This window comes from Rissa tridactyla, chromosome 2 (genome assembly GCF_028500815.1).
Source record: "Rissa tridactyla isolate bRisTri1 chromosome 2, bRisTri1.patW.cur.20221130, whole genome shotgun sequence".
Classification (NCBI taxonomy): domain Eukaryota; kingdom Metazoa; phylum Chordata; class Aves; order Charadriiformes; family Laridae; genus Rissa; species Rissa tridactyla.
The window spans coordinates 149896169-149910034 of record NC_071467.1 but is presented as its reverse complement, the minus strand read 5'-3'; the positions used below and the strand labels follow the sequence as shown (position 1 = coordinate 149910034).

Here is a 13866-nt window from a genome sequence, read left to right as displayed (position 1 = left end):
AATCCTGGTGCAGCTATTGAAATCTAGTATAGACACAACAGATCTATTGTAGATACCATTGTAGTTATACTTTGCAGGTCCTTTCCTGCAAAGCTGCTTTCCAGCTGGGCAGCCCCCAGCATACACTGGTGCATGGACTAGTATAGCTACAAACGATCTTATAGAACTTTCCAGCTGAGACTACTGGACTTGATCCCTTCAGAGGTTACTTATGGATATTTTGTTTGTTTTGCTTTTAAGAAGATAGCAGTTTTTAGAAAGGAAGCTCAATTTTGCTTTTAATGTCCTGGTGGACTCAGAAATATTTTGGGACTATTTATCTTTTGACAAGGCTTTTTATGCTTACATATTTAAATGCTCCTACTTAGTAAAAGAATGCAGCTGTGGAATCAAACATGAAACTAAGGTTTTAAGTTCATAGTTTGTGCTTAGTTTTCACAAATGGTGCCTCCAACAAATAGATGGGGCTTTAAACACTAGTTCAGATTTGTTGATATTAAGAACAAATCAAATCGAGTTGTTACTTTAAAGACAGTCTTTCAATAATTTTTTATGGCCTATTTCATGGCAAGGATATCTCCAATTTATGTGTAATTTGTCTAACAGAAACTAGCAGTCAATCACCAAGGGGAGCTTCTCCGGAGCTGGTGCCATCAATAGCACAGGGTGCACAGGGGGTTTTCCTGAGGCAAGGAAACACCAGGGCAGCAGAGAGACCTGCCAGGAGCCAGCAGCTCGCAGGAGATGCTGACGAGGCCTGAGCCTTGCCAGAGCAACCACGACCACCCCCACATCTATAAAAAGCAGCGCAAATGACCAGAGTGGGCAAACAGAGCGTGGTGCGTCAGCTGGGGCATTGCACGGCAGTTTGTGTGGCAGTTTGCATGGCAGTTTGCACAAGTAGGGCATAGTCACCCTACCAACTCAAGAGGTGAGTTCCATCAGTGGTTGTTACTCTCTCAGAAGGAGCTTCGTTATGGTATCCACCCAGAGGAAAGACATCCTCTGCACTCGTCAGAATGCATGTGGCAACCCAGACAGAGCTCCCATGGAAACATGCAGCCACCCAGATCTCAGGCTGCAGAGTGCCAGAGCCTTTCGCTGGTAATGGATGGCACTAGTGAGAACAGCTCTGTGAGGTGTGAGCAGGTGGACGATCTGCTCAGCCTGGTGGCAGAGCTATGAGAGGAAGTACAAAGGTTAAGGAGCATCAGGAAGTCTGAAAAAGACTGGTGGAACCATGCTCTGCCCTCCCTGAGACAGAAACAGGAACTGCTACCAGAAAAGAAACACGATCAAGGGGATCCTGTATCCTCCCCCCACCAGGCTGACGGCAGTAGCTTAAAGGAAAAGAGCAAATGGAGGCAAGTCCACACTCGGGCAGCAGGCGAACACCCTCCTTGCCCACCTCGCCTTCCCAGGCGCCTCTGTCCAACAGGGATCAGGCTCTAGGTGTGGAAGGCCAGTCAATAGATGATATCGATGATGGACTACCTACATCAGAGGTGTTGCCAAGGTCAGAAAGGCCTACTCCCTATATCAAGACCACCTCCACGAGGAAAAAAAGACCGATTATAGTTGTAGGTGACTCCCATCTGAGTAGAACAGAGGGTCCAATATGCTGGCCAGACCCTCCTCTTAGGGAAGCCTGCTGCCTCCCTGGGGCCCAAGTCAAGGAAAATTCCTAGGCTGGTAGGGCCCTCGGACTATTGCCCATCACTGTTCTTCCATGTGGGTGGTGATGAAGCCACAATGCATAATCCAAGGGTGATTAAAAGAGACTGCAGAGCCTTAGGATGGTTGGTAAGGGAATAAGGAGCACAGGTTATTTTTCTCCTCTCTCTGCCCAGTTGCGAGCAACCGCATTGGAAGAAACAGAGAGGTCCAGTCTACTAATACATGGCTCCGTGGCTGGTGTCACTGACGTGATTTTGGGTTTTTTGATAATGGGATGGCCTACACGGCACCAAGATTGCTAGCATCAGATGGGATTCACCTTTCTGAAAGGGGGAAGAGGGTCTTTGCTCACAAGCTAGCGGGACTCATTGACAGAGCTTTAAACCAGGCTTGAGGAGGCAAGGGGGCAATATCAGGCTTGCCCATGAAAAGCTGTGGGATGACATGCCACGGTTAAAGTGACAGGGTGGTAGTGAGAGCCGTCAGCCTGTTGCTCTGAGATGTGCTGCCTACACTGCAGCACACCTGAAGTCTTACAGAGATGAGCCAGGGGCTCCTGAGGTAATGGGAGCCAACAAAGAATCACCAGGGAAATACCTCAAAGGAATTAAGGGGTGTTCCTTGAAGAAGGTGACATGGCTGAAAGCCCAGCTGAAGTGCCTCTACACCAATGCATGCAGCATGGGGAACATACAGGAGGAGCTGGAAATCATCATGCAGCAGGAAAGCTATGAAATAGTTGCCATCATGGAAACATGGTGGGATGAATCCCGTGACTGTAGTGTGGTTATCGATGGCTACAAGCTGTTCAGAAAGATAGGCAAAGAAGGAGAGAGAAAAGAAGTGACACTTCTCCAAAAGTATCACATCTGAGCCTACTGTTCTCCTCAGCCAGAAGGCACTCAAATCACTGTCATTTACCAGTGTCAAGAATACCAGGCTGCAGGGTGTTTTTTGGACTTGGAAAGGTGCTTCCTATCACTGTTACTGCACAAAGCTCTGGGGTACCACACCACTGAGATTGCTGTGGCTTAGAATCATTGAATCATAGAATGTGTTGGGTTGGAAGGGACCTTTAAAGGTCATTTAGTCCAACCCCCCTGCAGTAAGCAGGGACATCTTTAACTAGATCAGGTTGCTCAGAGCCTCATCAAGCCTGGCCTTGAATGTCTCCAGGGATGGGGCCTCCACCACCTCTCTGGGCAACCTGTTCCAGTGCCTCACCATCCTCATTTAGTCATTGCCCACTGCAATCACTAAACCCTGTTTCAAAGTCTTCTATTTCTTCAGCTCTCACTCCCATGTTTTGTAAACCTGTTAACTGAGAGTGCAAATACAGCAAGATGTCCATCACCACTTTCTGTGTTTTGCTGCCAGGCAGAATAATAATCCTTAGTGTCAAAGTAATGACTGCAGCAGATTCGGGAAAAACAGGAAAGAAGTCTAGGCTGTCTAGTTGCTGGTACAAAAAGTGGGAGCTGCCTGCATGCTCCTGTTGCCATGGGCTGGATGAGGTTATCCTGTGGCCAAGGGATGGGTGCCACACAGCACAGCCCGAGGGCCACGCTGGGCATGCAGCACAGCACCGGCTCACTGCTATGTGATCTCTTAACTCCTCGATATGCAATGGTCTCCTGCTCAGCATCACTACAACTTATCCCTCACTTTTTAATTTTGCAGCCTCTTTCTTACAACGCAGAAGCTAGGTCTGGATTTAATACTGTAACATCAGTCTAATCTTTTCCATTATATACCATGGGAGTCCCTTCCCTAGGCCTGTTCTCTGTTCATATACCCAAGGATCACATTAATCCTGTTTACCACAGGGAGTTCAAGACATAAGATCCCAAATGCAAACTCCAAAATTACTTATAATCCCAGCTCTCCACTACGCGTGAGCTTTCATGAGACAACTGTGCACATCACAGTCTTGCTCCCAGATGTGCTCTTTCCTCCTGCCGTACCTCACCCTCCCCCTTGCACAGGCCTGACACTTGCCCGATCCCCCCCACTGAGTTCGGTCAGCTCATTAGACACACAGTCACTTTCTTTTTGCAGGATTACAGTGTGAAGCTAAACCAGGCGCCAGGCAAGTGCCTGAGCAAGAGGGAAGGGTGCAGTGAAGGCACCTGGCTGGCAAGACTCCACAGTGCCAGCAAGCAGCTTCAACAGCCATCAAACAACATGGCACCTACAGCAGCAGAGTCTGCCTCACCCTCTCCTCTGCAAAAGGACACTTTGTTTCACTTCACTGCAGATCATTCTGCAGATCGTGGCTTTTGGTGTAGCTTCAGAGACAGCCATGGCAGCTGCCTGGAGCAGGAACTGAGCTGCATAAGCAGGACGTGTGTGGACGGCGGAGAGAGGTTGGAAACACCATCACCACAGGCTGAGGGGGTATCTCCCCGCCCCGCCGCCGCTCCAGAAAAGCGGAGCAGGGCCATGCCGGGCCTGTAGCCTGCCCCGCGGGAGCCGGCCGGCACGGTGGCATTGGCAGGATGGGGCTTCGGTCAGCGCTGAGCTCGACGGGCGCTGTAATGGCCCCGAGGCCACGGCGGGACAGGGTCCCCTCAGGGCCAAAGCGGATAGGGGAGGCGAGGGGGCGGTGGGAGCCTCATGTCCCCGCCTGCCTGTCCCGGGGAGGCGGCGGAAGCCCCGCTGAGGGGGAGGGTGCGGCGGAGGGCGCGGCTACCTGCCCCGCCGGGAGGGCCCTGACCGCGCCGCGGAGGAACGCTCATTCCCTTCGCGGCTCCGTCGGGCAGAAGGCGTCTGTCATCAGGGGCGGCAAGTGGCCGTGCTGCCGGGTCCCGGCGTGAAGCGCGCCCGCGGCGGGGGAGTTGCCGTCGGCAGCCCCTGCCCCCGCCTCACCCATGGCGGGGCCGCGGAGCCCCGCGGAGGGCTGCTCCTGCCGCAACACCGACTGCCTGGAGCGGCCGCTGAGGAGGCTTTTCCAAGGGCTGGGGAGATGCGTGGCCGCCTGCCCCTGGCCCTTCGTGCTGGTGCCGCTGCTGCTGTCCGGCGGGCTGGGCGCCGGCTTCGTCTTCCTGCCGCAGCGGCAGGCGGACGACATCGAGGGGCAGTTCACGCCGACGTGGGGTCCCGCCAAGGCCGAGCGCGACTTCGTGCGGCGGTACTTCCCCACCAACGACTCGGAGCGCTTCTCCGCCCCGCGGCTGCCCACCGAGGGCACCTACGCCGCCTTCATCGCCGTGGCGGCGGGGGAGGGCTCCGTCCTGGACTCGGCGGCGCGGCGCGACCTGCACCAGCTGGACGAGGCGGTGCGCGGCTACCGTCACTACGAGCAGCTCTGCGCCCGCAGCGGCGACACCTGCGCCGACCCCTGCCCCGGGGCGCTGCTGCCGCTGCTGCTGGGCGATGCGGGGGCGGACGCCGCCCTGGGGAACCTCACCTTTCCCGTCAGCAACGGCAGCTTCCTGGGGGCCGCCCTGGGCGGCGTGCGGACGGGCGCCGGCGGGCGGGTGCTGTCGGCGCGGGCCCTGAAGCTGGTGTATTACCTGCAGGAGGACGGCCCCGCGGCGGCGGACAGCCGGCGGTGGCTGGAAGACTTCCTGCAGGAGGTGCCGTCGCACCTGGCGGCGTTAAAGAACATTCAGGTAACGCAGGGGTGGGTGCAGTCGTCTGGGGCCCGTGGGGACAGACCCGAAATGCCCTGGCTGCCCCATGGCCCGCAAGGAAAGGAGATGGTGGGGGGAAAGGCGGGGATGGCCTGCAGGTTGCGAGGACCACGGAAATGCGTTGGTGCGAACGTGTTGTTTAGCATTGCCTGTGCGTGTGTAGAAAAACCAAGAAAAAGAGTAGACGTGCTTCATCTTTTCGTTCCTTGTTCTTTTAACAACAGGTGACTTACTTTACCTCGCTGTCCAGACAACAGGAGTTTGAAGGAAATGCCAAGAGCGTGATCCCACTCTTCTCCATAACGTATTTCTTGACAGTAACCTTTTCAATCGTCTCCTGCCTAAGGTAAAATGTCTTCTACGCTGTGGATCAAAGAGAATTGACCTCCACTCTTCTTTACCTTGCCTAAATTGGCTTCTGCTCTTGTTGAGTCAAGTCATTCTTGAACCTGCAGACTCCATGTAATAATAGTCAAAATGTATTTCTTTGCTGTTTTGTTGCTACTTGTGCATATTTCCCGACTGCTTACATGGGGTTCATGGTAAGTACCAGATGAATACCTGAACAAGTGTTCAGTGCAGACACGCCCAGCTTGAATGTGAGTATCCATTCATCTGTTCTCTGAAGCCATCAGTCAGTCATTTCTGTAAGCCCCCCTCATCAGAATAATTTTTGTAGATGGTGGGTTTTGGACTATTTAAACAACTGAAACAACCCCCGACCCCTTGTCTTCTTAAGAGGTCTGAGGTGCTGTAGCTTTGCAACTGAAAAACACTGTGTCAAAGTAAACACTTTTAATTATTAAAGGGTTCTACTTTACCCTGTGTGCGGAGGGGGCCAGAAGCATAATGTAGCCAGCTTGGCAGCGGCAGAATTCTGTGCAAACACTCCGTTGAATAAATCTTACAAGCTCAACTTGGCATACCCAGTGGAGGCATTTCACCAAAAAGATGGATAAAAGTCAAACAGGAAAGTTGTCCTTTGCAGGGAGGGAAGCAACAAGCGGTGCTATTGCTAAGGTTATTCTACTGCTTTCTTGTTTCATTTGTAGCTTCTATCCACATCCTGCTCACAAGATACTAATTCTTTGTAAAGATCAGTTGAAAAAGGGAAGAAAGCAGGGGAGGAGGCGGAAGTATACCACGATAACATCCATTTGCAGCTTTTTTCTGCCACCTGCTCAGTTAAGATACAGATGAATGAGCACTAGCTTCATAGATTACTGCAAGTCTTGGTACCACTTAAGGCATTCTGATTGCTAGTAGAGTCTGAGCCTTATATGTTGTCCACAAAGAACTTTGCCTGCCCCTTCTTTGTGCTGGTGGAAGGGGAACCAGTGTACATTTGACAGCCGTATGGCAGTGTTTGTGTGCTGCGCTTGAGAAAGAAAGTTCTACTTGGAGGGTGAGCTTATTGATGTAGTGCTTGCATCAAGCATCATGCCCATTAAGCTATACAATTTCTGGCTATCAGCTGTCTCACGCCCAGTCATTTGTGAGTGCGGAGAGAGCATGGGTGGTTCCACCAACACATGCTTCTTGTCTTGGAAGCGAGAAACTCTCTTAAAGTTCAGTAATGGTCTAGAGCCTGGAAAAGATTACTGCTCAGACGAGGCAACTCTCTACCTCTTGGTGTAGTGCAAAGTCTCCTACTGGGAGCGTTTCATAGGGAAGCCTTGAGACAGCCCTCGGAGGTGTCTTGGCAAATGGCTGGTAGCCAATCTGTCTGCTGAGAGAGCTTCTCTACACAGCACTTACCGCCTGGGAGATGCTTCCATACTGCACTGATATGCTACAGGAAAAGGAAAGAGCTTCTAACAATTCATCATTTTTTGGATCACCCTAAATCTAGGCTGTCACTAGTAGAGCCTGCATATTTTGCCAGCTCTCTTGTTATTGATGCAAAGATCAGTACACATCTTTTCTCTTAGGTATGTAACTAGCCCGACTAATAATGTATTTAGCACAATCTATATAAATTAATCTTGTCAATGCTGATACCTGGGAGATCTCCTAGCAAATAGCAGCTTTCATCAAGAGTTCTCTTCACAGACAGGATACCATCGGTATCTATGCATAATATTCACTTGTCATGCCAAACACCTTGGGGAAATATTTGACATGTAACTAAGATATTCCTTAAAATATTTTCAGACTGAGCTGTGTAAGAAATAATGTCTGGCTTGCATGCTGTGGAGTGGTTTCTGCCGGTTTAGCTGTACTAAGCAGCTTTGGATTGATGCTCTTCTGTGGAGTGCCGTTTGTGGTCACTGTAGGAAATGCACCATTTCTTATTCTAGGTAAGTAGGAAAGCAAATCGGGATCAGATATGAAAACTAAAGGCACCTTGAAGCAACCTGATGGTGTTCCTCTTTTATGATATGAGCCATCTTTTATAATCATACACAGTTCCGTCCTGCACTGAGGGGAGGAGACACTTGGAGGTGCAGCCCCCTCTGAGTTCCTACAGGCAGGGGAGCCGCTCAGCTCAGTGTACCCACACTGGGACTGGAGCTGATCTCTGGCAGAATGGTAGCTTTTTCCCAAAAATGATGCCTACCCTAGTTCGACTTCTATGACATGAAAACTATAAATGAGAGGGTGGTACAGTTAACACCTCTGGCATTGTTCTAGTGTTCCTTGTAATTTAATCATGCTAATTAATTATTTATTGCTATAGTAATCATATCAGTGCTAATACTTGAGGTGAGCTCAACAGGGTTCTGTCACCACATTCCCCTGTATTATCCTCTGCTGTTTTTATGGGCATACTATAAGCATTTACATACGTCATTACCTGTGGGTAAGTTTGTCTACTCCAAAACAGTTTGTTGTTAGTACTGTTCTATGGGACTGCTGAATTTGTCAGCAATTTAAGCAGGTGCAGCGGTCTTCCCCAAACCAACCACCTCTTTTTGCAGTACAGTAACAGCTCCCTACTTCTCTGCTGTTAGTCAGCCTCAGCAGCAGCTCAACAGCAGCACCATGGAACATGTGTCCAGTGTGCAGCTCATGCTACACTAGCACTGACTTCATCCAGCACCTGTATTATGAGGTGAATATGGGAAGTAAGTTACCGTAAATTTTTGTATGCCAGTTTCAGAGTGTAGTCTTTGGTCAGATAAAACTGGGCCTGAATACAGCTTTAGCAGTGAGCAGGACTGTCTGTAATTTCAAATACAAAGTCCATCTTGTTTTGTTAAGATGTGAAATTTCCTCTGCAATATAATGACTAGGTACTAAAGTCTCGTTTATCTATACAACTGAAGTGATGCACCATTCATGCAACCAGCTTCCCCCGAAAATGCAAGGAAGTTAGTATTACGGCATCAAAGTTGCACAGGCTGTTTAACAGCCAGTGCTGGCCTTTCCAAATACCATTAGATAATGTTCCTGCAAATAAATTACTGCTTTTAAAATCGTTACCTGGTCTCCTATGTGGTAAGTTTGTGTGATGTTTTCTTGGTCTTGTTCTCATGCTGAGGAAAGTACACGGAACTCTCGGGTTGATAGAGGCTCTGCATCATACTAGATGTCTAATGCAAATGCTCCTCAGGGCACGCCTTGCTGCTTTGTTTCCTGCATAATTCAAATGCATTTTGTATTTGCGTTTGTTTGCTTATCAATTGCACAGGCTCTAAATTTCAGAAAGACCATTTTTGTGTACCTGGGGAAGGGCTTAAGCCAGTCTCTTCAGATCTTTATAAATAACATGCACACTTTTGTTGTCTTCCTTGCATTAAGAAAACAAATTATCAGAACATTAGATCAATTGCTTTGAAGCCTGCCTACTTTCTCTAAGCAGCCTGGCTCGCTGCCATCCCATAATACCTTTTGACTTGCTGCTTAATTCATCTTTGCATGTCTACTGGCAATTGCCTACTCAGGCAGCAGATAGTGATTTCACCTATTCTTTTATGCTTAGCTGTACCATCTATGCTTGCTCCTCTGTGCATGCGGTCTTGCTTCCCTTTTTTGTGTGATTAATTTTCAGGGAATAGAAGAGCCCTTGGTACAGTAACACAGGCAAAATACTGAAAGGTCTGTGATTAAAATCTCGAGAGTCAGCAGAGCTGAGGGAAGCACATTGGCTCTTCCTTTTCAGACTTCGGCTCACTTATTCTTGTGTCTTAGCAAAAACTCTAGCCCAGGACCCAGTCTTCCTGGCAGGGTTTCCCAAGGCTCCGGTGGGTAATATATGCAGGCACATCAGTATCAATGTGAAGATAAATGAGTAATAAATCATGAATAAATGCTCAAAGATAAACTAGAGAGAAGATCAGTGGAGAGCAAAGAGCATATAAAAGCAAACCACTGGAGAAGTGGGACTGCTGTTCTCCCATGTGATAGCAGCTGTTCTCCCTGTCTGCTGAAGGCGGAGCAAGAAATTACTGGTCTAATTTGCTGCAGTGATGAAGAAGAGATTCTAGAGATAATGGGGGTAAGGTGGTAAGGGCAGTTGAGCATCAGAGTAAGTGATGTATTTGAATGTGTGTAATCTACATCCCTGGGCACCTGGGCAGCAGATACAACACACTTGTCAGAAAGGGACTAGGTGTGCTCGGTCCTTCAGCAGAGGAGGGTGAGGGACCAACAACCCATCAGGTCACCAGGAGTTTCTGAAATGTAATAAATTCAGCTACACACAAAGGATCTGTTTTCCTGGATCTGTTTAACTTGCATCAGTACTAAAGCAATGTTAATTGCCTAACTTTCTTTTTCAAAATTTTATGCAGGCTTAAACGCGATTCATTTTGTGCTTTTGTTGGATGTTAGTGGAAGCTGCCATTTGCAATGCAGCGTTAACTTTTTCTCCTCCTGCAGGAGTTGGTGTTGATGACATGTTCATCATGATTGCTTCCTGGGAACAAAGTTCAAGAAAAAAAGAGAAATCCGATGTTAAGTCTCGGTTGGCCGAGACTTATGCAGAAGCAGCACTTTCTGTGACCATCACCACTCTCACGGATGTTTTGGCCTTCTTCATTGGCACCTGGACTGCTTTTCCATCCGTGAGATCTTTTTGCCTCTATACAGGCACTGCTTTTGTCTTCTGCTATATCTATACCCTGACCTTCTTTGGGGCAATTATTGTATTAAATCATAAAAGGGAGCAAGGAAACCGACACTGGCTAACTTGTATGCCTGTGGGAGTAGGTAAGGGTCAGGCTGAGAAGTCCTGCTTGTACAATGCTTGCTGCATCGGCAGCTGTTCTGGGGAATCATCTCAGACAGAAAGCGAACATCCAATGAGCATATTCTTTAAAAAGTATTATGGCCCTTTCTTCACAAATAAATGGGTCAAGGTACTTGTGGTGTTGCTGTACGGAGTATATTTGGGTGGCAGTATTTATGGATGCATTCAGATCAGGGAAGGCATCGATCTTCGAAATCTGGCCAGTGATGACTCTTATATTATTCCATACTATGATGATGAAGACAAATACTTCTCAGCGTATGGACCCAGGGTCATGGTTGTCATTACTGAAAGCGTAGATTACTGGAATGAGACTGTTCGTCTTGGCATTGAGAACTGCACAGAGAATTTAGAAGGCATTTCCTACATCGATAAGAACCTCTCAGAGTCATGGCTGACAGTATACACAGATCTTGCCAAAAGTGCTTTGATAAATATAAACAATAAGACTCTTTTCCTTAAGAATTTATCTATACTGTTCCAAGTTGTTCCCAGTTTTGAGTGGGACATTAACAAGACTCAAGATAGAATTGAAGCTTCACGTTTCTTCATCCAGACGGTGAATGTAACTTCAGCTGTCGATGAGAAGAATCTTCTCAATCAGTTAAGAGAGACGGCCAAGCAGTGCAGTATTCCATTGATGGTGTATCACCCAGCATTCATCTACTACGATCAGTACCTGGTAATAGTGCAGAACACCATTCAGAACGTTGCCGTTGCTGCTGGGGCAATGCTCGTTGTCTCCCTTTTGCTTATTCCCAGCCCTTTGTGTTGCTTGTGGGTGACTTTTGCTATAGCTTCTGTTATAGTTGGTGTTGCTGGTTTCATGACATTTTGGAACATCAATCTAGATTCCATATCCATGATCAACCTGGTCATCTGTATAGGGTTTTCAGTAGATTTTTCTGCTCATATTTCCTATGCCTTCGTTACGAGCGGAGAGTCATCGGCCAATGAAAGGGCAATCGAAGCTCTGTCCCTGCTAGGTTACCCGGTGTTACAAGGGGCAGTTTCTACTATACTAGGAGTAGCTGTCCTGGCTGCAGCAAAAACCTACATCTTCAGGACGTTTTTCAAGATCATGTTCCTTGTTATTTTGTTTGGGGCTCTTCACGGTCTTGTTTTTATTCCAGTGTTTTTAACCTTTTTTGGAAACCTTGGCAGATCACCCCACAATACCAAATCTAAAAAGCTAGAGCATAGGTTTAGAAATGATAAAGATTGTCCGTGACTAAGTTAAATGTAATATATTATATATTTATTATATGTAGATTAAAATGCAGTGACTTTAGGTAATATAAGAAATGAAGGAAACAAAGGACAGAAAATAAATACAACAGGAAAGGAAAGGCTTTTGAAAAGCCAGTCAAGAAAGATAACAGAAGAAATAAAAATGCCCAGAATGGATTTGCATTGCTCCTTTTTGTGTGTGCTTGACTAACACTTCCATTTTGTTAAACCTTTTTTCTTTTGTGACTTGTTTACTGAATGTATTAAAGTTATTATAAACACTGACCACTGCATCAGCTTAAAGAAATTGTGTGACCAGTTACTCAATATTGGCTGAACCTGGAATGCAGCAAAAGTATCGAAGAACGCTGGCAACTTTCTGTCCAAAAGCTGTTAACAACCAAATTACCATAAGAAAGGAAATTAAAGTCAAACCCCAAAACTTCTCAAAAGCTTTTGATTCTGAGCACACCCTCTCAAATTTGTGGGGGGAAAAAAGTGCCAGAGACCTAATGGAGTTTACCTGAATCTTTACTATGAATAGATGAATACTACTTTATGTTGCTCAGATACTACAGTGGTGAATGAAAATAAAACCTTTAGTGAGATGCTCTGAAGAGTAACAACTACAGTCATTATTAAGACATGTCATATATCCCTTTGTAAAAGCAAAATGAAATCAAGCATGAAGCTGTTTTTTGGAGGAGTACTTAATGTGCATAGAAACAAAAGTGCGCTTCAGCTGATGTGGCTTTCCATACCTACTTTTATCCCTAGGTCCTAGAGCAATAGGCTTGTTTTGCTTTGCGGAGATAAAAACAAAACAAACACCACCAATCGCACTACCACCCACCCCTCTACCTATGACAGCTTTAGACTTCTTTCTTACATGAAATTCTTGGCAAAAGGTATCCCAAACTTTCCTGCAAATTTCTATCTCCAAAGAATATTATGTTTCCTTCTTAATCTATTTTTTCTGTGGAACCTTTCTACCTGGAAAGATACTCAAATCAAATCTGGGTGTGTTGTTTCATCACGAATGTGGCCGAATATTCTACTGTGAAAGTAGCTCTGTAATAATGGGTAAATGTTTATAGAAAAAGTCTCTCTCAATGCTCCGAGTTGAAGAGCAAGTTTTGTTCATAGAAGGAGAAGCCGTTCTTGAAACGATAGTCAAAGACTGTGGATGTTGTCTACCTGGAGTTTAGTAACACCTTTGACACTGTTTCCCACAGCATTTTCCTGGAGAAACTGTCTGCTTATCACTTGGACAGATGTATTTTTTGCTGGGTAAAAAACTGGCTGGATGTCCAGGCCCAGAGTGATGGTGAATGGAGTTAAATCCAGTTGGCGGCCAGTCACAAGTGGTGTTCCCCAGGGCTCAGTATTGGGGATGGTTCTGTTTAATACCTTTATCAATGACCTGGACAAGGGGATCGAGTGCACCCTCAGTCAGTTTGCAGATGACACCATGTTGGGCAGGAATGTTGATCTTGAGGGTAGGAAGGTTCTACAGAGGGACCTGGACAAGCTGGATCGATGGGCTGAGCCCAATGGTATGAGGTCCCAACAAGGCCAAGTGCTGGGTCCTGCACTTGGGTCACAACAACCCCATGCAGCCCTACAGGCTTGGGACAGTGGCCAGAAAGCTGCCCGGAGGAAAAGGACCTGGGCGTGTTGGTCAACAGCTGGCTGAATATAAGCCAGCATGTGCCCAGGATGACCAATAGCATCCTGGTTTGTATCAGAAATAGTGTGGCCAGCAGGACTAGGGAAGTGATCGTCCCCCTGTACTCGGCACTGGTGAGGCCCCACCTGGAATACTGTGTCCAGTTTTGGGCCCCTCACTACAAGACAGACATTAAGGTCCTGGAGCGTGTCCAGAGAAGGGCAATGAAGCTGGTGAAGGGACTGGAGAAAAGTCTTACGAGGAGCCACTGAGGGAACTGGGGTTGTTTAGCCTGGAGAAAAAGGGGCTAAGGGGAGACTTTATGGCTCTCTACAACTACCTGAAAGGAGGGTGTAGCGAGGTGGGGTTGGTCCTTTCTCCCATGTAACAAGGAATAGGGCAAGAGGAAATGACCTCAAGTTGCGCCAGGGGAGGTTTAGGGTGGATATTAGGAAAAATTT

At 47.4% G+C, this 13866-nt stretch overlaps 1 protein-coding gene across 1 annotated transcript; it reads left to right on the top strand.

The window, feature by feature from the left end:
* Positions 1 to 4473: 4473 nt before the first annotated feature.
* Positions 4474 to 12032, top strand: LOC128905972 (patched domain-containing protein 3). Its single transcript, XM_054192716.1, has 4 exons — positions 4474 to 5291; positions 5537 to 5658; positions 7467 to 7612; positions 10137 to 12032. The coding sequence occupies exons 1-4, from the start codon at positions 4548 to 4550 to the stop codon at positions 11735 to 11737; spliced, it is 2613 nt and encodes an 870-aa protein (XP_054048691.1). The 5' UTR covers positions 4474 to 4547; the 3' UTR covers positions 11738 to 12032.
* The last annotated feature ends 1834 nt before the right edge of the window (positions 12033 to 13866 follow it).

Excerpts from the sequence above, each read along its gene's own strand:
- LOC128905972 (XM_054192716.1), top strand. The coding sequence starts at position 4,548 with ATGGCGGGGCCGCGGAGCCCCGCGGAGGGCTGCTCCTGCCGCAACACC. Across the intron at positions 5,292-5,536 it reads CGGCGTTAAAGAACATTCAG|GTGACTTACTTTACCTCGCT; the intron begins GTAACGCAGGGG and ends TTTTAACAACAG. Across the intron at positions 7,613-10,136 it reads TGCACCATTTCTTATTCTAG|GAGTTGGTGTTGATGACATG; the intron begins GTAAGTAGGAAA and ends CTCCTCCTGCAG.